This window comes from Pyrus communis, chromosome 1 (genome assembly GCF_041283825.1).
Source record: "Pyrus communis isolate YQ-2024b chromosome 1, ASM4128382v1, whole genome shotgun sequence".
In the NCBI taxonomy this organism is placed as follows: domain Eukaryota; kingdom Viridiplantae; phylum Streptophyta; class Magnoliopsida; order Rosales; family Rosaceae; genus Pyrus; species Pyrus communis.
Window position 1 is genome coordinate 2,354,723 of NC_142565.1, and position 27,762 is coordinate 2,382,484.

Here is a 27,762-nt window from a genome sequence, read left to right on the forward strand (position 1 = left end):
TATAAAAAACCATATTACAAACTAAAATCTGCACATAATAGGGTAGATTTCCTCCCAGGACATACTATATTGTGACGGAAATATTGTTATGATCAACTAGCCTAACCTGCGTCTCGCATGGTAAATATTTGCGTCAAAGATTGCAATTTTTGCACACCAGTTTGGCCATCTGCAGGCAAAATTAAGAATGTGTAGTACCTTCTTTCTGCTGTCCCAAACGACTAGATTTTGTTAATCTTGTTTATCAAAATATTCTAGACTATGTTTACAATCCTCGTATCATGATATGAGTCGACGATTTAATTTCATTTCTTGAAAATTGACAACTAGTAGCAGGTCACGATTATTCATTTCTTCCGAACCCGGAGAGGCTATTGAAGGAAGATTTGTGAAAAACATGTTCATTTAAGCAACATCAATAGCATGCAATTAACAATTAAAGGCGGAATCATGCTTGTATGCACTTAAAAACAAAACATTTACCCATGAAATTCAAAGCCTAGTAGATAGGTGAACCAAGACTCAACTCAAAACAAAGTGAGTTGAGAAATCAATACCTTTGTAGATTCCTCTTTGCATAAGCAAAGGCTAATCACCCAAAGAGAGGGCCTTCATTCCTTGCATCTTAGATCCATGGATTTGGATGGATGAAAAGGTTTCTCCAAGTTCCCAAAATTGAGAACCTCTAATGATTCATCACCAAGGCATAATGAAGAAGAAATGAGTGACCTTGGAGGAGTTTGATTGCTAGATGATCCCTCCAAGGTGGCCTAAATTTTAGAGAGAAAGGAGAGCTTGTGTTCTCATCCTTTCCCCAAAAATTACCATTTTTTAAATTTTAGGCTATAAAGTCCTTTATATAGTCCCTTCAAATAAGTGACCTAATGGACCAAAAGCCCTATTCTTCTAACATGGCAAGCCTATAGGGTTTATTGGGCTTTCAAGCCCTTTGTTTATTCAAGTTGTCATACAACTTGAGTTAATGGGCTTGACATTCAAATCCCATTGGGCCTTGCGGCCCAAAACTAACCCGAGGTCTTTAACGAACTTATTCGTTTGATTAATTAACATATTAATTAATCCTAGCCTTAGATAAATAATTAAACCATTTAATTATTCTTACTCATCTCCGTTGTTTCTTCAAACTCTACCTTACTCGGTGAACGATCCATTAGGTTCCTTTTAGCGAGGCAGTGGGCGATTAAAACTATTTCTAATCGATTGTGAATTGAAACTTACTTTCAATTCTCCCGTTAGTGATAATACACTTTTAGGGCTTCCACAAACCATGGTTGACGCCTAGCAGCATGTCATGGTTACCCAAGCTAATCAGAAGAGGTGGAGAACCTATTCAGTTTTAGGATTACAAATGCAATACGGTCTTTCTCTAATACAATACTCTTGACCACATTGTTTGGTTTGATAGTTTATTCATGTCTACTATCCAATGTGAGTCTTGTGCTTATATGATTACCTTGAATGTGATTTGGAACACATTCCTAAATCTCATTCATACTTTGGCCAAAGATTCTTAATCATATCATAGAGTATTCTCCCTCAAACAGTTTGAAGGTTAGAGATCCCTTGTTGCGCATTCACTTGCCTCCATGGCTAAGTGGCTTAACCCCAACGATGCCATGGACACCCTCCTGATGGAGTGACTTTGACATAATCAAAGATTAAGGACCTAACCACAAGACAACTGTGATGCCTCAGGTCAAAAGACTAATTTGCATTATCCCAACCATGAGTTCTCATGTGACATGAATATGAGAACTCTTCGTTGATCGTGTTCAGTGAACTCATTCTCTATTGAGCACCTATGTACTTGTCTTGATGTCACACACACCAATGACTCGAGACTAGTCACTCTCCCTGAGAGAAGACATAGCACGTACTGATCTTAACGGACTGTCAATGCCCAATTGACAATCCTATGATCAGGAACGTTTAGGATGTGTCAACGAAAGAATGGTCTCATGAATCTAACTTCTTTAGATCGCATTCTTCCAATCACATATTCCTTGGACTTATCGTTTAAGCATATAACATTTATATGAGACGGCTCAAACAATAATCTTTGCCCTTTACATTTAAACTACATTAGTTTAACTTTCTGAAATGTCCGTAAAGTATCATCATATGATTGGTTTTAGGGCACATTTCCAACAATCTCCCACTTGCACTAGAGCCAATCAGCTTAGTCATCAGTGATGATACCTCTTCTGTAGTCATTTCATAAATGGCTGAGTAGTAGGCCTAGACAATGGATATCTATATGTTATCCATAGAAGCAACCTTGAGAATAACGACGTCACCATTATACATGATTCTCAATCATGTGGTTCAGTCTCTCATTTGAGTTCGGACCTTGATGAAACCTTGATTCCCTGGCTTGAGCTATCGCCTCATTAGTGTCATACACTTTCTGGTTGGAACCGAATGGAGAATTCATAAATGAACTTTCCCATCCAAACAACAATGTTGTAAGCTTCTATATGGCAATATATTTTTCATACATGATGGAACACATTAAAGTCATTACTTTTAACGTTTCCACCCAAATATCTCTTTAGTCATAATAAAGAGATATCTCATTATCACTTCATTCATAATGAAGAGATATTCTATGATGGATTAGATTCATAATCTAATACATTTACGCTTCCATTACGTTACTCTAATTCTTCCTCATTCTTGAGGAATCCATCCTTAGTATTTCTTAAATACCTAAGGATTCACTTGACAGTTGCCATGGTTCTGATCCTGGGCTTGCACTGATATCATCTTGTACCGTTCTAGGTACAACTTATATCAATGTTTTCATACAATATGAAATACATAAATCACCTTTCTGCATATGCATAAAGGATTCTATTTACGCATTATTTCTTTGGGAGTCAAAGGGTACATTCCCTTTGAGAAGAACAACTTCCTAGTCTCACTAGAATTGTCATTCTAATTGAAGTTTATCATCATATGAGAAACTTCCTAGCATCTCTTGTCTATTTTAGGGATTGATATAATCCAATTATATCTTGAAATCTATCATTATAGATTTCCATCCCATGTATATAGACTATGTCTCCCATATACATTCTATCATTATAGAATGTTTAAAGTCATAACTTGAACGATGAAGAATTCCTTTTATTTTCAAAATTAATATATATCATGTATATATATTCAAAAGATTCATTTACATCTTTATGAGAAATCAAACAATTGATCTTTTCTCATAAGACGCTTATAGCTCCCACTAGCTTGCTAAGATCCATGATGGATGGATCTCTACAACTAACCTGTCTTGTGATTTATAGTTTTAGACATATATTATCAAGACTATCTTAATAATGGTTTCGGAAACCCATATTATGTCCAAACATTAAATCACCATTTAGTTGTAGCTAGCAATCTTCGAATTAATTGAAACCAAGACTACGTCAAAGATGGTTTCTTCAAAGTCAACCATTCTCTTTGAGTGTAGTCACCTTAAGCTACCAATTAGCTGTGAAGGTTTCATTATTTCGGGTCAAATGGTACTTTACCATTTCCTTGAGTATATATCGTATATACACTCAATGTAGTCATAAGGATTTTCATTCTTTATTTCTTTCGAATTAAGAGGTGCAACTCTATGACATAGTCATAAAGTTCAAACCATTCAACTGAGACGGTTTATAAATCCTTCTGGACTACCTTGGAGCTTGTGGTATAGGAACTAGGTTGTCTTAGAAGTATATATCATATATATATGGGTAATTGATAATGTCCAACGAACTAAATCTTATTCATGTTCGTTCTTCTCCTAATGGAGAAATACATTATCTTATGATGCTATTTTCCTTGATATCTTTCAAGGAAACTCATCTAAAGTGTTACTTTTCCTTGGATCAAATCTAAGGAGGTAAATTCTTTAGACGTCTTACTCATCAACTTACATTTCTTGAATTCTTTAAAACCTTTTGCAAAGTATTCGGACTTGTGTTTATTCAAAGTAAACTATAGTCCAACCGAGAGCGATCTTCGGTGAATGTCATACAACATGAGTAGTATTATGTTGTGGACAAGTGCCACTAACATCTAAGTGAATTAACCTCAACAACTTTGTGATTCTTTCTTCTTTCCAAAAGAATAAAGATTCGAACATTTCGCCTCTATACAATTTTAACAAGAAGGTATTGGATCCGGATCTAACGATCCATAGCATCCATCTATGACCAACTCGTAACTTATGTTTTAGAGGTATCACAACTCAGTTGGGATTAGTCACTACCTTGCAACCTTTTGGGTTTTAAGCATCATCGTATTCTAAACAGTTAAACTACCACATCATCTCTACTATAGAGACAACCAATTAAATTACAATAATCTAATTATTGATTAATAAAGAACAATGTTTTGTCAAACAAAACATTCATCCATCTCTACTATAGTGACGGATTTAAGTTCCTTAAAATTGGAATGTAAAGACAATCTTTAGTATTTTCCAATTTCTTTGGTAGTTCACATGAGGAAGTAAGTACAATCCGCTTTCGCAGAGATCTATATTCGATTCACGTTTGGAATGTGAAGTACTTTCTCTTCTCTCATTTCTCTTCTACGTCTTATTAGCCACACTTTTACAACGATTGTAAAACATAGTTGCTAATACAGAATCATGTATTCAAGTAGAAGAACCAACTGTTTTGAATTGTTCAAGAACATTTTACAACACCTTCGAAAGGTGTGTTCTTGACACTTGCAAGACATTTCTTGCAAATACCCCTTCCAATGTCCATCCTTTCATAAAGAAAGTTTGTTCCCTTGGAGTTATTTTGCCTTCTTCATTTGACTTCCCTTTTGATTACAATAGTCATGGTCCCTAAACTCCCACTATCTCTCTTGAAACTCATTTCAAATGTGTTATACACATCAAACGATTTGGAGAGCGTGCGGTTATTGTTCACTATATAGTTTACAATAAACTTAGTGAACCATTAGGATAGGGACACTAAGGTGAAGTCCTTGCCTAGTTTCCGTCTCGTTAAGCGGTTTAACACTTCAACACTCAATGATTCAAAATCATCATAAGTCCATATAAATGGACTATTTTTGTCAACCAACCATTATGTTCTAAACATAATAACAAACTTTCAAGAGTTGTTCAAGGCAACTCTCATTTCTTCATACAACAATTTGTAAGTGAAGAATCATGGCACATTAAGTGTCCATGCCCTTGTGCTTACTTCTCAAGTTCCTTGTTTGTGTAACAAAGAGACAAGCACTAAAGTTTGTGTTGATTAAGGGTTGTTCAAAGCAACTCTTATTTCTTCATACAACAATTTGTATTTGAAGAATTATGACATTAAAAGTGTTGTCCTTCTCATGTTAGACTTATATAACATATTCTTCCAATGATACATTATCAATAGGAAGATTGTGAGGATGAGACTATTTAGTTACATCTACAAGCCATTAAAGACAATCTATTGGGATTGTAGAACTAAGTCCGGAAATTAAAGCATTCGGCTTTTCTTTGTCAAGTTTTGGATAGCGTTTGCAAATATATTGGTAAACAAATACATAACGAATATAAATTGATTGATTTTAAGCCATTTGATTCGGGTCTTTAAATCAAATAGCACCACCCACTATTTTTGGCAAATTCCATATCCCTCATCGGAATTCGAGAGTTTTGAACTCTTAGCAGGGTATGGGAGACTCACCATTACCAAGCCCACCTCAGAATTATATCATGTTGGTTAGCAAAAATAATGATGAGAGAATAACACTTTAGTCATTTACAACTCTTGTAATTACCCATCTAGTTTGGCCTCTAGAGAATGAATGCCTCAGAATTATATCATGTTGGCACCATTGCACTTAGTTAAGTTATTCCCACCATGCTTAGTTTATGTAGAGGTTCAAGCACAACCTCAGAATTATATCATGTTGGTCATACTCGTTGTCTACACTCACCTCATCATATGTTTATGGACTCCTCCTGGATGTAAGCACATACTTTGTACTTCCCTATTATAGGGTGAAGCCGGTGCATGAGTCACAAACGATTGGAGCCCACCACGGTGGAAGGCCTACGAAGAGATATTCAAAGCATCTCTCGCTTATCAACTTAATATTGATTTGGTTGAGGGTTTTTAGGTCTCATCGCATATAAACATACATTTTAATCCAATTAAAACATTTTGGTCCTATTACAACTATTGGTCCATATGATTGATTTAGTAGTATATAATACTCCCACTATGCTTTTAAAACGGTCTTTAAAGCAAGACTATATGGTACTACTAACATAAGATTTGCATTCATTGATGGACTATATAGTTGCCTTAGGGCCTTAGGATGACTATGAACCTTTGATTCGATTCAACACGAGCCTAGTGTTGAATCTCGGTCTGGGATGGTGATTGATTTTAGTTACGCGTTTAATCACATTAAGGCGTGTTGTCTTATTGGGCGTTGGACCCAACTACTCCAATTTCATGCATATCGAATAAAACAAGAAAGGAGTACTTCAAAGTAAATAAGAGCTTATGCTCTTTTACAACAATTGATCAAATCAAATTACTTTAAAGTAAAGAAGAGCTTATGCTCTTTTACAACAATTGATCATATCAAATTACAACCAAAATTTAATCTACACATTCCCATGGTTCAAACAAATTTGAAACGGCCTTTCACATAGCTCAATTATCGTAGGCTAAGGTTCATAATCACCCCTTCTTTAATTAATTAACGCTTTAACTAATTAAACATGAATGCAACATTTTCATTTGGTTTTTGTATCTATAGAATTGATTTAAATGGAGCTAAATGAAATGAAAATCCAATTCTCATTTAAAGAGACAAAACAATTTTGTTCTCTACCTAATTTGGGCCAAAATGCTATGACCTCAACTTTTGGGCCATTTTGCAAAACTTAAACTTTTGGGATCACTTTGTAAAAACACAAAAGTCCACTACTTCATGTAATTACAATTAGAACCCAAAAATTTCCACAAAAGCTAAAACTTCATTAAAGGAGCAAAACAATTTGTCCTTTTAGTGATTTTGGACCTTTACGTAAAAACGTAAACTTTTGGGTCAAAGTACAAATACACAAAAGTATCAAAACTTTATGTAATTGCATGAAAGCCCCACAAAGACTCTAATTGAGTAGGGTGGCCGGCCATTGAACAAAGTATTAAAAAAAATTTCAAAGTTTTTGTAAGTGGGATGTGTGAAATGGAATAAATCATTACACACCAACCCACTAAAATTTCTTTAATTTTTCAAAATAAATATCTAATATATTTAAACATAAGAAATATTTCAAAACAAAAACTTTATGAAATAAATAAAAACTTTGAATCAAAACACCAAACCTTTTGTTCTTGGCAAGAACATATCAAGAACAATGAAGAACATTCATGAAAACCCATAAGAGCTCCATGAACATTCTTCATCCAAAAACATACCAAAACCACTCAAACTTAAGGGAAATAACATATAACCATACTAGGGTAGATAGGGGTTCCAAAAGTCACTTTAAAACACTTTTAACAAGTCAAACAAGAACCCAAAAATCCACCCTTTGGATTTGGCCGAATTTCCCCAAAAACATGGCACCAAATTTTAGCTCCAAAATTCATGCTCATATGAACTACATCTACAACATTTGAGATGGCAAATTTTCTAACAAAATTTACATTCAAAGAAGCAAGAATAAAGCTTGTAACAATTACAACATTCAAATCACAAACTATGAACTACAAAACCCAAAAGGATTCACCAACTACTAGACTTAGGCTCTTGATACCACTTGAAGGAAGATTTGTGAAAAACATGTTCATTTAAGCAACATCAATAGCATGCAATTAACAATTAAAGGCGGAATCATGCTTGTATGCACTTAAAAACAAAACATTTACCCATGAAATTCAAAGCCTAGTAGATAGGTGAACCAAGACTCAACTCAAAACAAAGTGAGTTGAGAAATCAATACCTTTGTAGATTCCTCTTTGCATAAGCAAAGGCTAATCACCCAAAGAGAGGGCCTTCATTCCTTGCATCTTAGATCCATGGATTTGGATGGATGAAAAGGTTTCTCCAAGTTCCCAAAATTGAGAACCTCTAATGATTCATCACCAAGGCATAATGAAGAAGAAATGAGTGACCTTGGAGGAGTTTGATTGCTAGATGATCCCTCCAAGGTGGCCTAAATTTTAGAGAGAAAGGAGAGCTTGTGTTCTCATCCTTTCCCCAAAAATTACCATTTTTTAAATTTTAGGCTATAAAGTCCTTTATATAGTCCCTTCAAATAAGTGACCTAATGGACCAAAAGCCCTATTCTTCTAACATGGCAAGCCTATAGGGTTTATTGGGCTTTCAAGCCCTTTGTTTATTCAAGTTGTCATACAACTTGAGTTAATGGGCTTGACATTCAAATCCCATTGGGCCTTGCGGCCCAAAACTAACCCGAGGTCTTTAACGAACTTATTCGTTTGATTAATTAACATATTAATTAATCCTAGCCTTAGATAAATAATTAAACCATTTAATTATTCTTACTCATCTCCGTTGTTTCTTCAAACTCTACCTTACTCGGTGAACGATCCATTAGGTTCCTTTTAGCGAGGCAGTGGGCGATTAAAACTATTTCTAATCGATTGTGAATTGAAACTTACTTTCAATTCTCCCGTTAGTGATAATACACTTTTAGGGCTTCCACAAACCATGGTTGACGCCTAGCAGCATGTCATGGTTACCCAAGCTAATCAGAAGAGGTGGAGAACCTATTCAGTTTTAGGATTACAAATGCAATACGGTCTTTCTCTAATACAATACTCTTGACCACATTGTTTGGTTTGATAGTTTATTCATGTCTACTATCCAATGTGAGTCTTGTGCTTATATGATTACCTTGAATGTGATTTGGAACACATTCCTAAATCTCATTCATACTTTGGCCAAAGATTCTTAATCATATCATAGAGTATTCTCCCTCAAACAGTTTGAAGGTTAGAGATCCCTTGTTGCGCATTCACTTGCCTCCATGGCTAAGTGGCTTAACCCCAACGATGCCATGGACACCCTCCTGATGGAGTGACTTTGACATAATCAAAGATTAAGGACCTAACCACAAGACAACTGTGATGCCTCAGGTCAAAAGACTAATTTGCATTATCCCAACCATGAGTTCTCATGTGACATGAATATGAGAACTCTTCGTTGATCGTGTTCAGTGAACTCATTCTCTATTGAGCACCTATGTACTTGTCTTGATGTCACACACACCAATGACTCGAGACTAGTCACTCTCCCTGAGAGAAGACATAGCACGTACTGATCTTAACGGACTGTCAATGCCCAATTGACAATCCTATGATCAGGAACGTTTAGGATGTGTCAACGAAAGAATGGTCTCATGAATCTAACTTCTTTAGATCGCATTCTTCCAATCACATATTCCTTGGACTTATCGTTTAAGCATATAACATTTATATGAGACGGCTCAAACAATAATCTTTGCCCTTTACATTTAAACTACATTAGTTTAACTTTCTGAAATGTCCGTAAAGTATCATCATATGATTGGTTTTAGGGCACATTTCCAACAGCTATGGGGAATTTCACCCTGCCCGTGGCCACATTCAAGCGCACTCACCAACTTGGAGCCTCGAACCTATAACCTTTCACATTTTTTGTTTATTAAGGAGCCGCAGTTTATACCCTTACCACTGTACTATTTAATGTGATTAAATCGATGGATACTCATGTTACAAAGTGATGATGCTCCTCCTCATGAATAGTGGTAAAAAAGACCACGATTTTATATCACTTTCCGTATAGAAGGGAGAAATACGTTCTCCACGTGTTTTTTTTTTTTTTTTTTTCTTCTTCTTTTTGTTCACAATCCTTTTCAAATCTCCATTTAATTTTTTATTGCTTTATCCAATTTAAAAGCTAAATATAATGATGAATGTAAAAATCATTTTCCGAATATGTTATGTGATCATTTATATATAATTAAACTTAGATGCTTTAAATTATTATTGTCAAACAATAAGGTAATCTACATTGAATTACCTCAAGTACAAAGACAAATGTTTTCAACCAACTGGACTAAATACTTGTAATTTCAATTAATATAAAGCCGGACTACTTAGTGTGTATAAATCTTATGTAACACTAAGGAGGATATAAATCGAGAGTCATAAACATATTATATTATTATGATAGAGATTAATTAGTAATATTATGTGACAATTTACAAATTTAGATATTGAAGTACGTATTGTGGTTTATATTTTATAATTTTTTTAGATTTTGCATGCGTTGTAAACGTAATGAAAGTCGTAAATGGAATTTCGAAACTATATAAAACATTGTTTAACGTCAATTCCATATGAACATTATAAAACATTGTATGATAAAGGAGAAGGTATAAATCCATTTTGGTTGTCTGTTGTAATTTTTCCTATTTGATTTATAATTGTATTTAGATCTTGTATTTTTTAAATGTTAATGAATAATTTGTCCAATTCTGAAATCTAATTTAAATGAATGATTCATGAATTATCCGATTACTAATTATTGAATCCTTTTTAGTTTCACTCAGTTCATACAGCAGCCACTTTCATAGAGAGTGATATTTTTGAGAAAATCTATTTAGTATTTTTCCACAATACAATTTCCGCACGAACTTCTTCCATCCCTACCAACCTCTAATAAGCCGTCACGTACACGCAACTGAAGAAAATCAAGAGATTTTTTAGTGTGATTAAAATTCAAAATGGTACATCACGTATTACTTTACCAATAATAGAATATATGTGCTAAAAAGTTAACAACTTAAAAAATACAATTTCTCATCGCTATAAAAAAAAAAACTGATATACTACCCATGTTTCGTTATAATAAAAAATTTCACAAAAATCTGACCTCGAAGTTTCTCGAAAATGAAAGAGTTTCGTGCGAGTTCCTCTCTCTCTCATCATCATCTCTCTCTCTCTCTTCCCAACTTCCCACCCTATAAATTCCCCAAGAATCTTCTAGAACCACCATTTCTCGTACCCAACTCTCTCTCTCTCTGGTTTGCTCTCATCATCTTCCAAATTTTCATTTCAATTTTCCTTTTCCGTTAGAGGCGCGGCTTTTGATATGGCTCCGACGCCGGTGGAGCCGAATGGCGAGTCCACGTACGGCGAGTCGTTGCAGCGAGCTCTGCCGACGCCGTTTTTGACCAAGACGTATCGACTCGTTGACGATCCCTCAATCGACGACGTTATCTCCTGGAACGACGACGGATCTAGCTTCGTCGTCTGGAACCCCACCGTCTTCGCCAGAGATTTGCTCCCCAAATACTTCAAGCACAACAACTTCTCCAGCTTCGTCCGCCAGCTCAACACCTACGTAAGCATCTTTCGGTTTCAAATTCTTCAATTTCCGGCGATTTTCCGGTTCGAATTTATTAATTTCTGAATGTTTTGTATTCGAATTTCAGGGATTTCGAAAGGTTGGGCCGGACCGATGGGAATTCGCGAACGATTGCTTCCAAAGAGGCCAGAAGCGGCTTCTCTGCGAAATACAACGTCGGAGAATCACGCCTCCGGCACCGCCGGTGGCGTCGGCATGGGCGGTTCCAACGGCGAAACCGATGATGTCGCCGTCGAATTCCAGCGACGAGCAGGTGATATCGTCGAGCTCGTCGCCGAACAGAGCTCCGTCGAAACTCATGCACGAGAACGAGAGGCTGAGGAAGGAGAACATGCACCTCACCAAGGAGTTGGCAGAGGTCAAGTCCCTATGCAACAGTATCTTCAGCATGGTCTCGAATTACGCGTGCTCCCAATCGGAAAGCGGCTTCTCGGAGCTGAAACCGCTCGATCTGATGCCCGGGAAGCGGTTTTCCGTCAAGGGGGAGAAGGAAGAGGAAGAAGAGGCGAGACCGAAGCTTTTCGGTGTGGCGTTAGGGGCCAAGCGCCCGAGAGAGGCCAGCGGCCACGGCTCGGAGGAGGATGAGACCGACTTGCGGCTTCAGCAACTGAGTGATAGCGAGGTTAAATCAGAACCGTTGGATGTTGGTCATAAGGAAACGCCGTGGCTGAAGCAGTGCCACATGGCTAATCAGAGGGTGTGTAATTGATTACTAGTTAGAAGTTACGGTAGATATTAGATTGAAGCACGTGTTAAAATGGGTTCACGTGCGTGGTCAGCATTTAGGGGCCCATTCCCTTCGAGAAGTTTCTCAGACATTCTACTCTTTCTTGCTTTTAGAAATAATACTATTGTTTTTATTTTCTGCCTCTGATTTTGCGTAATATTGCACTTGAAATGTACTAATTGTGTTCATATTAACTCAAAAAATATAAAAGCTAGAAGTATATCTTACTGAGTAACGGTTATTTTGAAACGTACCAATTGTGTTCTTGTTAACTCGAAGAATATAAAAGTTAGAAGTAGATCTTATTGAATAACGGTTATTTTGAAATGTACCAATTGTGTTTATGTTAACCCGAAGAATATACAAGTTGGAAGTGGGATGTGATTGGTGATAGATGGTGGTTATGAAATCAGTTCTGCATGCCTCAGATAAATGTTCTTACCAGCAATAGTTTCTAGCGTATACCACGCCTTGCTGTTAAGTAAGGTGGAAGATAGCTACTTGCTTGTTAAAGGTGCTTGCCATGAATGATGAGTGTTCACCCTTAATCTACGAGAAAATGATCCTCGCAGGATTATTTTCCTAGAGATTTTAGAGATTTCGTGATCGTGATCGTTCATCGTACGTCGTGCGGTTAGTTTTCGTATGTACTATTTATATTTAATTTTAAATTTTGAAATGATTTCTAACCGTACGATGTATGATGAACGGTCACGACCACGAGATCCTTAAAAAAAAATCTGACGAAAGTCCTTTTCCTAATCTGCGTAGATCAAGGGCCCACTAACCTATGGAACATTGGCGCCTTTCGTCTCTACATCCAAAATTTTTTTTCTGTCATTTTATTTTTCAACTTTACCAATGATTTCGTATCTAAAATATCCAACTGGTTATAGTTTGTTAAACTTGAACCAAATTTTGAGGGATACCATAAATCAACTATAACTGGATATTGAGCTTTGTACTTACACGTGAAAAGTAACACCACCAAACCGTAATGCTAGTTGATTGAGGCCTACAAAGTTTACAGTTCGGGATGAAACTCATATTTGAGTTGGAGTTGATTCGCATTGAAATATAAAATTTAGGTTTTTTAATGGAAGAGATTGACTTTGTTTCAATGGTTTTTTCAAACGCAAAAAACCTAAACGATGTTTATTAAGAAACCCCAGCTTTTTCTTAGATTAGCAGACTAATCATACCTTAATTAGTTTACACGATCACTGTTATCACACTCTTGACATAAAACTCTACATTTTACTCATCACTAATCCCTTTGAGAAACTTCAACACTTGAAGCATCGTAGGCCTCTGAGCTGGGTTATCAGAGAGGCACACACAGGCAATCTTCAACACTTGAACCATCCTGCGCTTCGAATCCGCATCGAGTACTACCGGATCAAGAACATCAGCTGCCTTCCCCTTCTTCATCATCTGAAAAACCCACCCGACTAAATTCCCACCTTCCAAGTCTTTGAAATCGGGTCCGGTTGGCTCTTTCCCTGTCACCAGTTCGAGCAGTATCACGCCAAAACTATAGACATCTCCTTTTGTGGTAGAACGCCCGCTCTGTCCATACTCCGGTGGAATGTAGCCAAATGTTCCGGCTATTTCAGTACTAATGTGAGTCTCACAGGCACTGATCAACCTTGCGAGTCCAAAGTCTGCAACTTTGGGCTCGAAGTCTTCGTTGAGCAAGATGTTGCTGGCTTTGATGTCCCTGTGGATGATGTGGGGGCTGAATCCATGGTGAAGAAAAGCCAGGCCGCGGGCTGCACCCATTGCGATTTTGAAACGTCTGTCCCAATCTAGGACTTCAAGATCCCCAGTCCGATTTCTCAGCCAAATGTCCAGGCTCCCATTTACCATATACTCGTAAACAAGGAGCTTCTCCTCGCCAAGAGAGCAGTACCCGAGTAATGGAACGAGATTCTGGTGGTTTACCTTCCCCAGGGTTTCCATTTCAGCGATGAATTCTCGATGGCCCTGAGTTTTATACTCGCTTAGCTTCTTAACCGCGACTGTTTTCCCATCCGACAATGTGGCCTTGTACACAGTTCCAAAGCCTCCGTCTCCTATTATGTTTGTCTTGCAGAAGTTGTTGGTGGCTTCAAGAATGTCAACTAAAGTAAGCTTGAGTAGCGGCTGCTGAAACATGGCGACGTTGATGCTCAGAGGCTCCTTTGATCTGCTGCTGCTACTGAGAAAATAGAGATTATGTTCCATGAAACTGCTCAACCTGCGTTCTTCAACTTCTTCAGGATCACGCCGGCTGCTTCGGGTGATCCATCTTACTACAGCATAAGCTGCAACAATAAAGATTAGAGCACTTCCAACCACAACAGCAGCAACTCCCCAGGCATTCAACAGTGCTGATTTATCAAAACTCTTGGCATGGCAATCCAAATTTTTACTTCTCCCACATAATTTCTTGTTACCGGCAAGCGATTTTTCTGACAGGTTCCGGCAGATACCACTCTTAGGAATCGGCCCTTCCAACCTGTTTTCCGCCAAGTTCACATAAAACAGATTGATGAGGCTGCAAATTTTATCTGGGATCTTTCCAGAGAGCTTGTTATTTGAAACATCAAAAAACTCAAGTTGCATCAGATTCCCCAGGTCTGGAGGAATCTCTCCTCGAAACGAATTTGAATGAAGATCCAAATCCGTCAAGTATGACAGATTACCAAGAGAATGGGGCAGCTCCCCATCAAAGAGATTATTGCTCAAGTTCATCTTTTCGATCCTCCAAGCCATGCTATTCGAGAACAGCTTATCAACACCCCCATTAAGCCCGTTCTCCTGAACATACAGCCCCACAAGATTCTGCATCCCTGACAGCGACGAAGGAAGCTCGCCATCAAGCTCGTTCGAGCTTAAATCCAAGTGAGTAAGCTCATTCAAGTCCCCAAAGCTCAAAGGTACAGCACCGGACAACTTGTTACCAGTCAAATTAAGCTTCACCAAGCTTCCCAAACGACCTAAGCTTCCCGGGATGGTGCTCGTAAGCTGGTTATTTCCCAGATTCAAGCCTTGAAGCTTCGGCGAATCACCAAACTCTGGAGGAATTGAACCACTGAGCATGTTCCCAGACAAATCCAAAGTTGTAAGATTTCTTAAACGAGCGAGGGACCTTGGAATTTCACCGGAGAGCAGGTTGTTGCTGATCAAAACATCCACCAGAACAACACAGTCGCCCAAATCTTCCGGTATTGCACCCGACAATCTATTGTAGGACAGATCAAACACTCCAACATGTTGCACAAAGCTCAAATCGGGGATGTTTGCTTGTCGAAAGTACAACGATTTTTTCGAAGGAATTGAACCTGATAGATTGTTGTGAGAAAGTACCAGACATTGCAATTGGCTTAGCTGCGCGAGCTCCGCCGGGATAGACCCGCTGAGCTGGTTGTTCCCGAGCTCCAATGTAGTAAGACCGGTGCACTGGCCAAGCTCCGCCGGAATATTCCCTTCCAGGAGATTCGAACTCAATATTAGAACAGAAAGGCTGCTGACATTTCCAATTTCTTTAGGAAGAGTGCCTGTCAGCTGATTGTTACTAAGGACAAGCCTTTCCAAGACGGCTGCCCGACCAATCTCATTCGAAATCGGACCTCGAAGCTGATTGTTCGAAGCTGTGAACTCCATCAAATTTTCCGAATTCCAAAGACTTTTCGGTATTGTGCCCGTGAAGTTGTTAGAATCAAGGTCGATCACCATCAGCGGAAGCTCCGAGAGATAGTCAGGTATTGCGCCGGCGATCTGATTATTCACCAAGTTGAGTTGCGTCAAGTTCTTGCACTTGACAAACGTGTTGTCAATTGTTCCCGAGAGGAAATTGCTATCGAGATCAATCTCCGAAAGCGAACCCGCATTGCAAAGCTCTTCCGGAATCGGACCCGTCAACAGGTTATTGCTCAAACTAAGTGACCTCAACATAGAGCAGTTGCCAATCTCTGGTGGAATTTTCCCGGAAAATAGATTGCTGGAAAGCAGAATCGATTCGACTTGCTTCAACTTTCCAAGCCAGGAAGGCAACAGACCGGAGAGCTGGTTCTTTTCGGCAGAAAACGTCATCACCGGAAGCTCAGCGAGCTCCTCAGGCAACGTCCCAGAAAGCGAATTGAACGAAAGCATCAAAGTCCTCAAACTTTTACAGTTCCCCAGCTCAGCAGGAACAGACCCGTTGAGCTCAGTGAAGACCAAATCCAAAATAGTCAGCTTCTGCAACTTCCCAATGCCTTTTGGCAACGAACACCTCAATGGGTTGTACGAGAGGTCAATATTGGTCAAAGATTCCAGCTTAGAAATCTCTTCCGGCAACGGCCCTGTTATGGAACAGGAAGCAGCGTACAGAATTTCTAGCCGCGAAAGCTCACCGATTTCGCGGGGTAACGGGCCGGAGAAATGGTTGATGCCAACGTAGAGCTCGGTGAGATTCTTCAGGCTACCAATCTCAGGTGGAATTGCGCCGGAAAATGAATTGTTTGAAACGTCCATGGAAGCTAAAGATTGAAGTTTTGGAAACAAGGCAGAGGGAAGAGAACCTGAGAGGACATTGTTGCCCAGGTCCAGGAACTGCAGCCGGGTCAAGTTTCCAATCTGGGTCGGAATATCTCCATGGAAGCCATTGTTGGAGAGCTCCAAGGTTTGAAGCAGTGCTAAACTTCCAAGTTCTGGCGGGATTTTTCCGGCGAAAAAGTTGGTTCCGAGCTTCAAAGTCTCTAGCTGAGTTAACTCGGCGAGTTCGGTGAGTATTTCGCCGGAGAGCTGGTTATCGGTGAGGCAGAGGTGTCTTAGGCGTTTGAGGTTGAGAACTTGAGGTGGGATTTTGCCGCGGAGTAGGTTGGAGGAGAGGTCCAGCACGACAAGGTTTGAAAGGGAGAAGAGGGAGGGAGGTAGAGGGCCTTTGAGGGAGAGGGACGGAAGGGCGAGGGCGGTGACTCGGCCAAATTGGCAGGAAACGCCGACCCAGTCGCAGTGCGAGGCGGAGGGCCGCCACGAGGAGAGAACTGCGGGGTTTCCGAGGGCGGTTTTGAAGGAAAGAAGGGCTTCCATTCCTTGGTTTTGGTCATTTTGGTGGGAAACTCCATTGGCGAGTAGAAAGAGAAACTCAAAAGCTAAGAAAATTACTAAAAACAGAAGCTTTTTCGACGCCATGAAAGGGCAGCTTAAGAAGAAGCAAGAGGGGTCGGAAGCTGAGTTTTTTCAGAGAAAAATGGCGGTGGAGAGAGGGCTAGTACATCATTTCACCAGAGCTGAGAAGAAGCTTGAACGCCGTAGCTTTTCTCTGCGAGTTTGAGTGTCTGCCATGGAGGCCATAAAAGATAGAAGACAAGGACGACGGAGTGTTATTAATACGGTCAGAGAAAAAAGGCACGCCGCTCACGTGACTTGTACAGTTGTACTCTCCCAACGGCGATTCTGTTGAATTTGCAAATGAGCCCCCTTCATGACCCACATATTTCTTGAATTTACGTTTTGACCGCACAATGTTTACCATATCTAGCATATAGATCCAGTAGTGCCCTACTTTGGCAGCTTCAGAGAATCCGGCTTTTGTCTCGTTTAGGCATTTTCTTTTGTATTTTCAATTGTGCAGGTGCATCGGAAAATAGGGGTTCTGGTTTTTGTGCTTGTCATGTCCCCATCTCTTTCCTTATTCTATTTTGGCACCACGTATGGATGTAATTGCAATGGTTAATTAGAATAATGTATTTTTGTTTAACTTTTTGTTGTTGTTGGCTAATTATTTTATAGTGGTATTATTAGGTTAATTAATCTACTTTTAAGTCAAGTTACAGTTTAATAAGTCCTCAAATTCAAGAATCGAATGCGATCTGTATGGACTAAATTTCCTAATTTAAAGTGGGTTTATGGGTGTTTAACTAGATCTTTCTTTTTATGCTACTCTACTTTGTCCGATTCAATTCTCGTTTTTCTTTTATGGGATACAAACGATATTGTATGAAAGATAATTCAAAGTAAATAATTTAAGTGCAAGCAAGAATGTTTTTAATTAACTAAGCTACTATCCTATTGACTTATAATCTTGAAGTATCTTAAATTTGTTAATAGAGTTAGTGATGCCAAATGAACTTAGTACTTTATTTCAGTTATCCTCTAAGAATTTATATTTTGATATTGGACATTCTAATCTTTTTAAACATATCAATTTTTCCTTGCGTTCATCTATTGCATTTTGTTCATCAATAGCTTTATTCTCGTTAAATAGAGTTGGAAAAAACTAACAAAAATGCTTGACTTGGCAAATGGATTGAGTTTGTCGTGTTCGTGTCATACTCATTATCTTAACAGATCGTGTTGCGTCAAATTTGTTATTTTAACATGTTCTTAACAGGTGACCTTATAACGACCCGACCTATTAACGAGTCGTGTTGTTTCATGTCAGATTATCGATCATGTAAGAAATTGTTAGCCCTAATGTCTAGACCTGACAAGCGGGTCGTTTACGTGTCATGTCCGAATCGTTAACGGATTCTTAACAGGTCACCCACTAATAATTTGACTCGTTAACTTGAAACATGTTATTTTCATATATTTTTGCTTGTGACGAGTCATGTCAGAAATTGTCAAACCTAATAAATGCAATAAATTTGACAATTGTGGGCAAATCAACACGTTCATAAGATAAAGGAGCTCAAATTAAAAGTTGAGGGACATATAGAAACAACATCACAAGTTGAGAAGACAATTGATCAATTTTACCATTTATTTATTGTTCATGGGGGCAAAGTTCATAAATATTTGTAGCAATTTTACCATGTATTTATTGTTGATGGGGCAAAGTTCATAAATATTTGTAGCAATTTTACCATGTATTTATTGTTGATGGGGCAAAATTCATAAATATTGATACCCTTGGTACGCTAGCATGTAATGTGGGGTCCACAAGATTTGGGTGAGAAATATAAATAAAAGAAGTAAGAGGAGTGAGGTTGGAAACGCGAGTTGTGTGAGTGTCCTTACTCGGAGACGAGAAGGAGCTTTCTTTGCCGCTCAACGCCAAAAGGTGAAAGGATAAAATGTGACCCAACTTCTACTTTTTCATAGGGTTACAGATAAATTCAAATTCACATTTTTTTATTTGTTCAAAAATTGTTTCGTTATCATCAGGCATGTCAATTTCTTGAACGATCCATTAATTTGACAAAAAAAATATAAAATAAAAACGACACGAATACGAAAAAACGATATATATGCCAAACTTAGGTGCCAGTAGTAACTGTAAATTTTTGAAAATATAAAGTATTTTTTTAATCAAGAAAAGAACAATAATTTCTCAAATTTCCAACATAGACAATCCCAGAATCTCTTTATTATGTGGAACAAGAAATGCCTGAATTTACTATGTTAGAGAAACAGTGGTAAATTGCATTGGAATCACCAAGTGGTACAGGTTGAACATTTATCCATCGTAACTCTCAACTAATGGTTCAGTGATTACTTACTAATTTCACGTTTGTATGTTACGAGTCTGATTATTGACATTAATGAATCAATAACCTATACCTTATAAGTTCAAATCGAATAACACCGGATTAAATTATGTGAGGTCAAAATACAAAGGGGCTTGAAATTTTGTGAGAGTACAGTTGACATGAAGTGAAGGGTAACCCTACCCCCAAAATTTTCTCCTAGACGCTACGGATAGGTATAGTACCTATGGAATGAACTGACCGAAAGGCCCTGGAGTGGATAGTGACTGAGTCACTGAGGCAGGTATGACATTGACATGGAGTATGGTTATTTTGGTCATTGTATTACGTGGGTGTTTTGAACTTTGGGGTGGGATAGTGATATATGATTAGACATGAAAGTTTGTAGGGGGAGGGAAGGGGGACTGGGCTGAGGCTGATCTGTCCCTTCACAGGAAGCAAACCAAGAACACGAATTTTCTCTTTTTTGATGCCACACCCATGCACCTCACACATTTTATTACATTCCAATTTCGACATACATTCAAGATCGATGCATAATACTTGATTGTACGGGGTACAAGAGAACATATGCAAGAAATACTAAACTTAAACTCACCATATTTTCAAGGCAATGGGATCTCTATCACAAATATACAACTGTACAACAAAACTAACGTTGGTAGGCTGCCAAAAGATATATAATGAAAGATATAGGTATAACCTAAGCACTCCAAGCTCTTTGACCTCTGACTGCTACCCCAAAGGCTCCTTGTATCAACTAAGCTGTCACATGTACAATCGCCCTACACCATGGGAATGGTGCATTTGGCAAATCAACAACCCAGATATGTTGCAAAGCTCATGTGAGTGATAATAATGTGACTATGTAATAGTCATAAAACAAGTTCATCGATCACAGTTTATAAATAGTATTCATAAAATCAACTTAATAAAATCATAACAATTTAATATAAATCCCGAAGGAGCCACACATACATCCAGTGGCCTCTCTAAAACAAACCACAAAGGTTCTCAAGTATCTCGTTCATATTTGAAAATTAGAGCTAGAGTTACTCAATTCAAGCGAAGCCTACATCTTCTAAGCTTTCACATAATTTTTCTTTGATCCATACATACATTGAGCATCCACCTTTTTCAAGTCGTTTGATCACACTCAACAATAACCAGTCTCCAATATTGCGCCGGGTAGATCAAGGCCAACGTTCAATTGTGCCACGGCATTCACTGAAAACTACAAATTATAGGGATGTGGAAAACTACAACAACAACAACCAAGCTTTTTCTTATTAAGTATGGTCGGCTGTATGAATCCTAGAACATTATAGCGTTAGGTTCTGTGTCATGTATTTTGTTAGATTTAAGTACTCTAAGTCTTTTCTTAAAATCTCTTTCAAAATCTTCCTAGGTCTTCCTCTATTTTTTTAATTTTAAATCTCTATCTCATGGTCACATTTTTTAACAGATAAAAAGGAAAAAGAAGGTAGAGGGGATCAGTTTGTCTTTTGTCTGCTGAAATAGGCTGGTACTGGCAGAAAGCTTTTACATCTGTCTTGTCTTATTGAAGCATTTGTTCTTGATGAAAATAATTACAGTGTATGGCATAGTTGGTGGTGGCAGTGCCAGCGTCCCAACAGACAACAGATTTCAGGCAAAAAATTCAGAGATCATGTTCATTGCTTATATCACTTGTGCAGAATCTTCTGCCACCAAAACTATCAAACATTTGATCCCCTTTTTCTTTTGGACCAAAAAATTCAAAGCAAATTTTCCCACTCATTATTTGTCCATAGAATTTTTCTTTTTGTAGTTTGATGCAGAAACTTTTTGGTGTCCAGATAACATTTACAAGTGATATTACTATTTCACATGTTATATTAAATAAATAAATTTTTTATGAGTACATAAACAATTGTATTTCATAATTTAAACTTTGTAAGTGATTTCTACACACCTAACACCTTTTAACATTTGATAACCGTGTGTGTGTTTTTTCTTAAATTGACTAAATCAAGTGAAAATTTTACTACTTCCATAGATTTTTCCGTTATGGTTCTTATATTCCATATTTCTAAACACATTTTACTCTCTTGAATCCTACCTCATGTCCTAACTTCTTTGATCTCAGTCGTCCAGTAAAATCAAAGTACTTTTTTTGCGTGCCTTAGGAAAAGTTGATTTCACTCGTCCAGTAAAATTGAAGTACTTTTTCAGCGCAATTTCTTTTAAGATTCATATCATAAGAATTCGACATGAATAACAAAGTGTCGGTTGTTGACTACTTAATGCACTCCCCCACCTTTTTTATTCAGGTTTAGAATCAACAGCGTAAAATAAACTTACACATGCAGAATTAAATTAAGTGAAAATTAAGAAACAAAAATAAGCATGAATGCATCGGATAACCTAATTGTGTGAAATAATCACTAGTCTTTAAACTTTTTGATTAGTAGTGTAGCTAATGAATAGCCACGGCTGAACGCAGAAGATGAGAGGCAGATTACATCACCTATATATTGCATGAAAATTGAAACCCTAGCAAGACGAGGTTCCTTAAGAAAGTACCCAAGCCATAAATGGCAGCAAGCAGTGAGGGAAAGTTTCGGGATGGCCACATGTCTAGTCTGCACTGCGCACTGCACTGCACCAGTCCATCGAACAAGAACAGTAACAACAAGAGCTGAGACGTGCACGTTTTGAGAGAGCTGATTAGAAGAGGAAACAAGAAGGATTTATTGCTAGATTTTGGGAAAATTTTAAGGGTTGGGATTGATGGAAAAAAGAAAAGCTTTCTTTTTGGTGTGCGTGGAGGAATTTCAAAAACGGAAGATTGAGAAAGATTTCTGAAGTGACTTTGCGTGAGAAAAGCAGGTGAGAAAACTCAATTATATGGCTATGCAATTCGGCATCACTTTTAGGGTTAAAAGCAGAGCGACTGGTAGTGCTTTTGCTAAAAGCTGCTCTTTTCCCCAACTGTTGAGGTGAGTTCTTACGTATCTGTGACTGAGACAACCGCAGATTTTATTGATTCCCTGCTCGAGTGGTTCTGGTTCTGGACGATGGACTGATGATAGGTTTTGATTTCTCACTGTGTGTTTTCGTTGACGTGTTATTAGATCGTATGTGGATGTTTAATTTCGTATTATTGATGAGAGAAGATTAAACTATTTCTTTTTGGGTTTGGCTGCGTATGGTTCACGGGATTAATACTTTTTTTCTTTCTTTTTTCCAAATACTTTATTTTTGAGAACCACAATTGTGATAGATGAATTCAAGTCCAAACAAATTACAAAACCATACATAAATAAAGTAAGACATAAAATATAAGACAAATTCAAACAAAGAAGAGTTACAACCCAAGATATAAAAAGAGGCACACACAACCTTAGGCCCGTAGACAATAATAAAAAAAGTAACAACAAACACCCTAATCTCCAGCTGCCAAACGCAATCACCGCCGCCACTTCCTTTGCGAAGGAAGACATTGTTCCAAAATGAAAAGAGCACCCAAATGAAAAACTAGATCTGAAAGTGTTGCGCATAATCAATCTACAAATAACCAAAGCCTCCACAACCACACTTGCGAGAAAGGTCACAAAACGTAATAGGAGGAGGAAAGATGAGGGGAAGCAAGGGAGAGGTAAGAGAGTCTCACTGGAATATACATTGTGTTTAAGTTTTACTATCTAAGCTTAGTTCATTTTTTTTTTCTTCATAATTTAGACGAATTTATTTTCTTTCTGTTTGTTATAATAAAAACGAATAATTGAATTTTTCGATTCATGCTTCTTGTTGGTTTACTATTACTAAAATCATTTTAATTCCTGACTTTATATATGTTTACGAACATGGAAGAAACGAAACAAAGAAATATGTGTCCATGTAATTCCATGTCTGAAATATCAAGAACCAAAATAAAACTCCACGAGCCCTCACTTGCGGTCTTCTGCCCTTCAACAAGTGTTTGTAAGAGTTATGAAGGCCAACCAACCCAACCCAACCCAAGAGCTGGCCTGGGCCGAAGATCATGAACAATATGTCAAGCCCCTCAAGCGCCTGTCAGCATGCGAACCTATCCAATATTCAATTGTGACCAGTTTCGGGTTAACTTGTATACATCGGACTTTACTGTGACTCTTCTGATCGTATTGGGACATTGTTGTTTTTCATTCGGATAGAAAATTCAATCCTCGAACACAACCTGAGATAAAACAACGTTAAAAACGCTGATACCCTCGAAGACATATATATTCATGAAAGGGAGGGCATTTGCTGGTAGTGCTAGAAAGATAAAAAATTTTGATAAAATTTTGTAAACTAAATGACATAGCATTACCCTTGCGTTGCATGTATACTTCATTTTCACAATAAATTTGAAGCGGAGCAAGAATTGATGCAGCTAATTATTAATTCAAGTGACATATTGAGCATTCTTGCATTTGTAACAGTTAAAAAAAGAGAAAATATGGTGTTTAATTAACTTTTTATTCATAAAGATTAAAGGCTAATGAGATTCTATTCTTTTGTTTTAGAGTTTAAATCTTCTGCACTCTGTTTCTATTGGCTTCTCTATAATCTCTATCATCGATTAACGTGTGCTGATAAATTTAATGCTCCTTAATTTTATTGTCATAAGTTTAATAAGTGTAATCAATTATAAAGGTCATAGAGAAAGTCACACATAAAATTGGTGCATGAGATTTAATCTTTTCGTTTTTATAGAAGCTAATCCTACTACTCCCAGACATGGAATCAACGTCCAAGAAAAAGACACGTGTTAAAAAAAAAGGAAAATGTGGTGTTTAATTAACTTTATATTCATAGAGATTAAAGGCTAATGAGATTCTATTCTTTCGTTTTAGAGTTTAAATCTTCTACACTTTGTTTCTATTGGCTTCTCTATAGCCTCTGTCATTGATTGACGTATGTTGATAAATTTAATCCTCTTTAAGTTTGTTGTCATAAATTTAGTAAGTGTAATCAATTATAGATGTCATAAAGAAGTCATACACAAAACGGGTGTAGAAGATTTAATCTTTTTGTTTTTATAGAAGCTAATCCTACTACTCCCAGACATTGAATCAACGTCCAAGAAAAAGACACGTGTTAAAAAGGGGAAAATCTGGTGTTTAATTAACTTTTTATTCATAGAGAAAGGCTAATGAGATTATATTCTTTCGTTTTAGAGTTTAAATCTTTTGCACTCGGTTTCTATTGGTTTCTCTATAACTTCTATAATTGATTGACGTGTGTTGGTAAATTTAATCCTCCTTAAGTTTGTTGTCATAAATTTAATGAATGTAATCAATTATAGATGTCATAAAGAAGTCACATACAAAACAAGTGCAGAAGATTTAATCTTTTCGTTTTTATAGAAGCCAATCCTACAACTCCCAGACATGGAATCAACGTCCAAGAAAAAGACACGTGGACATAATTCACCAGAAAAGTGAAGCTCCCCAAAAGATGTGAAACGTGTCAAATGCCGAGGACAGAAAGACTCAGATTTGCCCTAATTTGTGCTGATGATTGGAGAAATTGCGAGTGAGCATGACAGCAGTCAATTGCAAGAATAAAATGAGTAAAAATGAAAGCGTCTTGAGGTTTTGTAGTCGAATGAGGTGTCAAGTTTGGGGTGGTTGATTCCCATTCATGTATCGTAGACCATCGGACAAGTGGTTGCCATCTTCCAAATTCCTTCGGTTTTTGTCTTTTGAGACCCTTGCCATTACAATATATAAAGTTGTGCTTAAAGAAGGGACTGGCATTTTGCAGGTAATGTTTAGTGTCGAAGTCACACCATCAAGTGATATTACAAATTTATTTACGTTATAACATGCGTATAAACTGAACTTGAGGACCATGATGGATAATAATACTATTCATTAATACTATATATATGTGAAGTTGTAACACCATATGAATATATGATCCGCAAGAGAGGTTCTCCAATATAAGAAAGTTTAAGTCTCAATAACGTCACTGTCCAACAACACAAAACGCACTACATGTCCAATGAACGATGTGACACGTGTGGTATTGATGAGAGGAGAGAATTTCTTAGTCGACAGCCAGAGCTATAGGATTTGGAAAGGGAGAGATAAGAGTGCAGCTGCATCGTTGAACACCCATACCGTTGGTTGCCAGAGATTCTAAATTGTAACACTTTTTCCAGGCTTGTTGATAAGAGATTGGAAAGAAAGGATGTGCATACAGAGAATTATCAAGCACCTGTAAAAGATGAATTCCCATTTTCTCAAGATATGTTTTTTAAGTAGAAAAAGGTTATATTCTTCGTTCTACATTAGATAGGGAGAGACACCAATATATGTAACTTTATGCTTTCAGAGGGATCTCTTTGCTCAAACTCAACAAAGTACTCATCCTTCTAATGGCTTCTTACCATATCTATCAAAAGATAGCTCGAATTTGAAAGCTTATTTCACATGTCCTTTCCCCGAATAGAAATTTTAAGACCACATCGGGAATCAAACTCGGAACATCAGATGCCTGAATAAATGCTTTTAATCAATTAATCTATAAACTTCTTGCTCCAGAACAGTAATTAATTAAGGACTATTAACTAATTATAGTTCATTTATGCTTCCTGCTGGGCTGTTCTTGTGCCTATAAAAGCCAACGTAGTCTCGCTTCCAATGCATTGCATCAACTTTCTAGCAGAAATTAAGATAACACATCTTCTGTACTCTTTTCACTCCGTTTCTTTTTGTATACATGTCGAGGACGATGGAGCCATTGACTGTAGGAAGAGTGATAGGAGAAGTTGTCGACATCTTCACCCCAAGTGTGAAACTGAATGTAGTTTACAATCCAAACAAGCAAGTTGCTAATGGACATGAGCTCATGCCTTCTGTCATTGCTGCAAAACCTCGCGTCGACATCGGCGGTGACGATATGAGGACTGCTTATACCTTAGTAAGTTAATTTCACCAATAATTTGCGATTGCTTATTTGCTGCGGCAAGATAATATGATACATTGATAGTACTAGTGTGATATAACTAACCTTTTTTTTTTTTTTTTCGGATCATAACTTCTGATGAAGCTAATGACAGACCCTGATTATCCAGGCCCCAGCGATCCATACCTGAAAGAACATCTCCACTGGTTTGTATATTTTACTTGTCATACAAGCTCACATACTACAGTTTTACATATATATTGTACCTTAATTATTTAACTTTCACAAAACTATATATTTCAGGATGGTCACAGACATTCCTGGGACCACTGATGTCTCATTTGGTAAGTAACTACGTCATTCCCGACATGAGTAATACATTGATATATATATATATATATATATATATATATATATATATATATATATATATATAGGGTTTAGGGCTAAATGAAGATTTGTTCTTAGCTAAATATAATATTTTGGGTTTTATATAATTAACAGGTAAAGAAACTGTGGAGTATGAAACTCCAAAGCCGGTCGTAGGCATTCACAGGTACGTGTTCTTGCTATTCAAGCAGAGAGGAAGACAAACAGTGAGAGCTCCAGCTTCCAGGGACAATTTCAACACCAGAAAATTCTCGCAGGAGAACGATCTTGGGCTGCCTGTGGCTGCCGTCTATTTCAATGCACAACGAGAAACTGCTGCTAGAAGAAGATGATGATTAATTACTACTGCATATAAATAAGATTAAAAATGTCATAAGAAGATTGGAGACTTGTATCTCCTTCTGTGCTGGTCTTCCCTATAGCGTGCAGAGAGGGCATGCATATGATGGTACGTATTAGGGTTTGTTATTTTGTACGCACATAGGTAACAACTTACTAGGTTGTACCAGGTTTCTGGGACAGTAGTAGGTCCCATATGTTTCTTTTTGGTTATCTGTTGATTGGTGATACGGCTCATGTAGCTAGGCATCATAGCTACGTGTCACCGTGCTATTGGGACGTGGTATGCATATAGGTAATTGGTCGTTTCTAAATTCTAATGTAATGGGTCCCGACTGCTAATGTAATGTGATACTCATAATATAATTCTTCTAGCGTTACTCAAACCCCTTTTATCAAGCAAAAGAGCATGCTGATTTGAAAATAATCAAGTTGGTTAGAATGATGTGTTTGAATTATGTAGACCAAAATTGACTTTCTTTACTTAGAGAAAGCTAGTACAAT

The 27,762-nt window shown here is 37.5% G+C and overlaps 3 protein-coding genes across 3 annotated transcripts; 2 read left to right on the forward strand and 1 right to left on the reverse strand.

Annotated features, from left to right (window-relative positions):
- The first annotated feature begins 10,929 nt into the window (after window positions 1-10,929).
- LOC137721328 (heat stress transcription factor B-2a-like) lies at window positions 10,930-12,286 on the forward strand. Its single transcript, XM_068460427.2, has 2 exons — window positions 10,930-11,397; window positions 11,489-12,286. The coding sequence occupies exons 1-2, from the start codon at window positions 11,146-11,148 to the stop codon at window positions 12,128-12,130; spliced, it is 894 nt and encodes a 297-aa protein (XP_068316528.2). The 5' UTR covers window positions 10,930-11,145; the 3' UTR covers window positions 12,131-12,286.
- A 973-nt stretch (window positions 12,287-13,259) lies between these two features.
- On the reverse strand, window positions 13,260-17,507 carry LOC137721145 (uncharacterized). Its single transcript, XM_068460256.2, has one exon. The coding sequence runs from the start codon at window positions 17,306-17,308 to the stop codon at window positions 13,406-13,408; it is 3,903 nt and encodes a 1,300-aa protein (XP_068316357.2). The 5' UTR covers window positions 17,309-17,507; the 3' UTR covers window positions 13,260-13,405.
- An 8,116-nt stretch (window positions 17,508-25,623) lies between these two features.
- On the forward strand, window positions 25,624-27,644 carry LOC137721243 (CEN-like protein 1). Its single transcript, XM_068460345.2, has 4 exons — window positions 25,624-26,544; window positions 26,674-26,735; window positions 26,833-26,873; window positions 27,034-27,644. The coding sequence occupies exons 1-4, from the start codon at window positions 26,344-26,346 to the stop codon at window positions 27,249-27,251; spliced, it is 522 nt and encodes a 173-aa protein (XP_068316446.1). The 5' UTR covers window positions 25,624-26,343; the 3' UTR covers window positions 27,252-27,644.
- Window positions 27,645-27,762: the final 118 nt, after the last annotated feature.

Bases quoted from the DNA above. Each gene is read 5' to 3' on its own strand.
- LOC137721328 (XM_068460427.2), top strand. From the start codon at position 11,146: ATGGCTCCGACGCCGGTGGAGCCGAATGGCGAGTCCACGTACGGCGAG. The intron at 11,398-11,488 runs GTAAGCATCTTT...TTCGAATTTCAG, and splicing joins TCCGCCAGCTCAACACCTAC to GGATTTCGAAAGGTTGGGCC.
- LOC137721243 (XM_068460345.2), top strand. From the start codon at position 26,344: ATGTCGAGGACGATGGAGCCATTGACTGTAGGAAGAGTGATAGGAGAA. The intron at 26,545-26,673 runs GTAAGTTAATTT...CTTCTGATGAAG, and splicing joins TGAGGACTGCTTATACCTTA to CTAATGACAGACCCTGATTA. The intron at 26,874-27,033 runs GTAAGTAACTAC...TATAATTAACAG, and splicing joins GACCACTGATGTCTCATTTG to GTAAAGAAACTGTGGAGTAT.
- LOC137721145 (XM_068460256.2), bottom strand. From the start codon at position 17,308: ATGGCGTCGAAAAAGCTTCTGTTTTTAGTAATTTTCTTAGCTTTTGAG.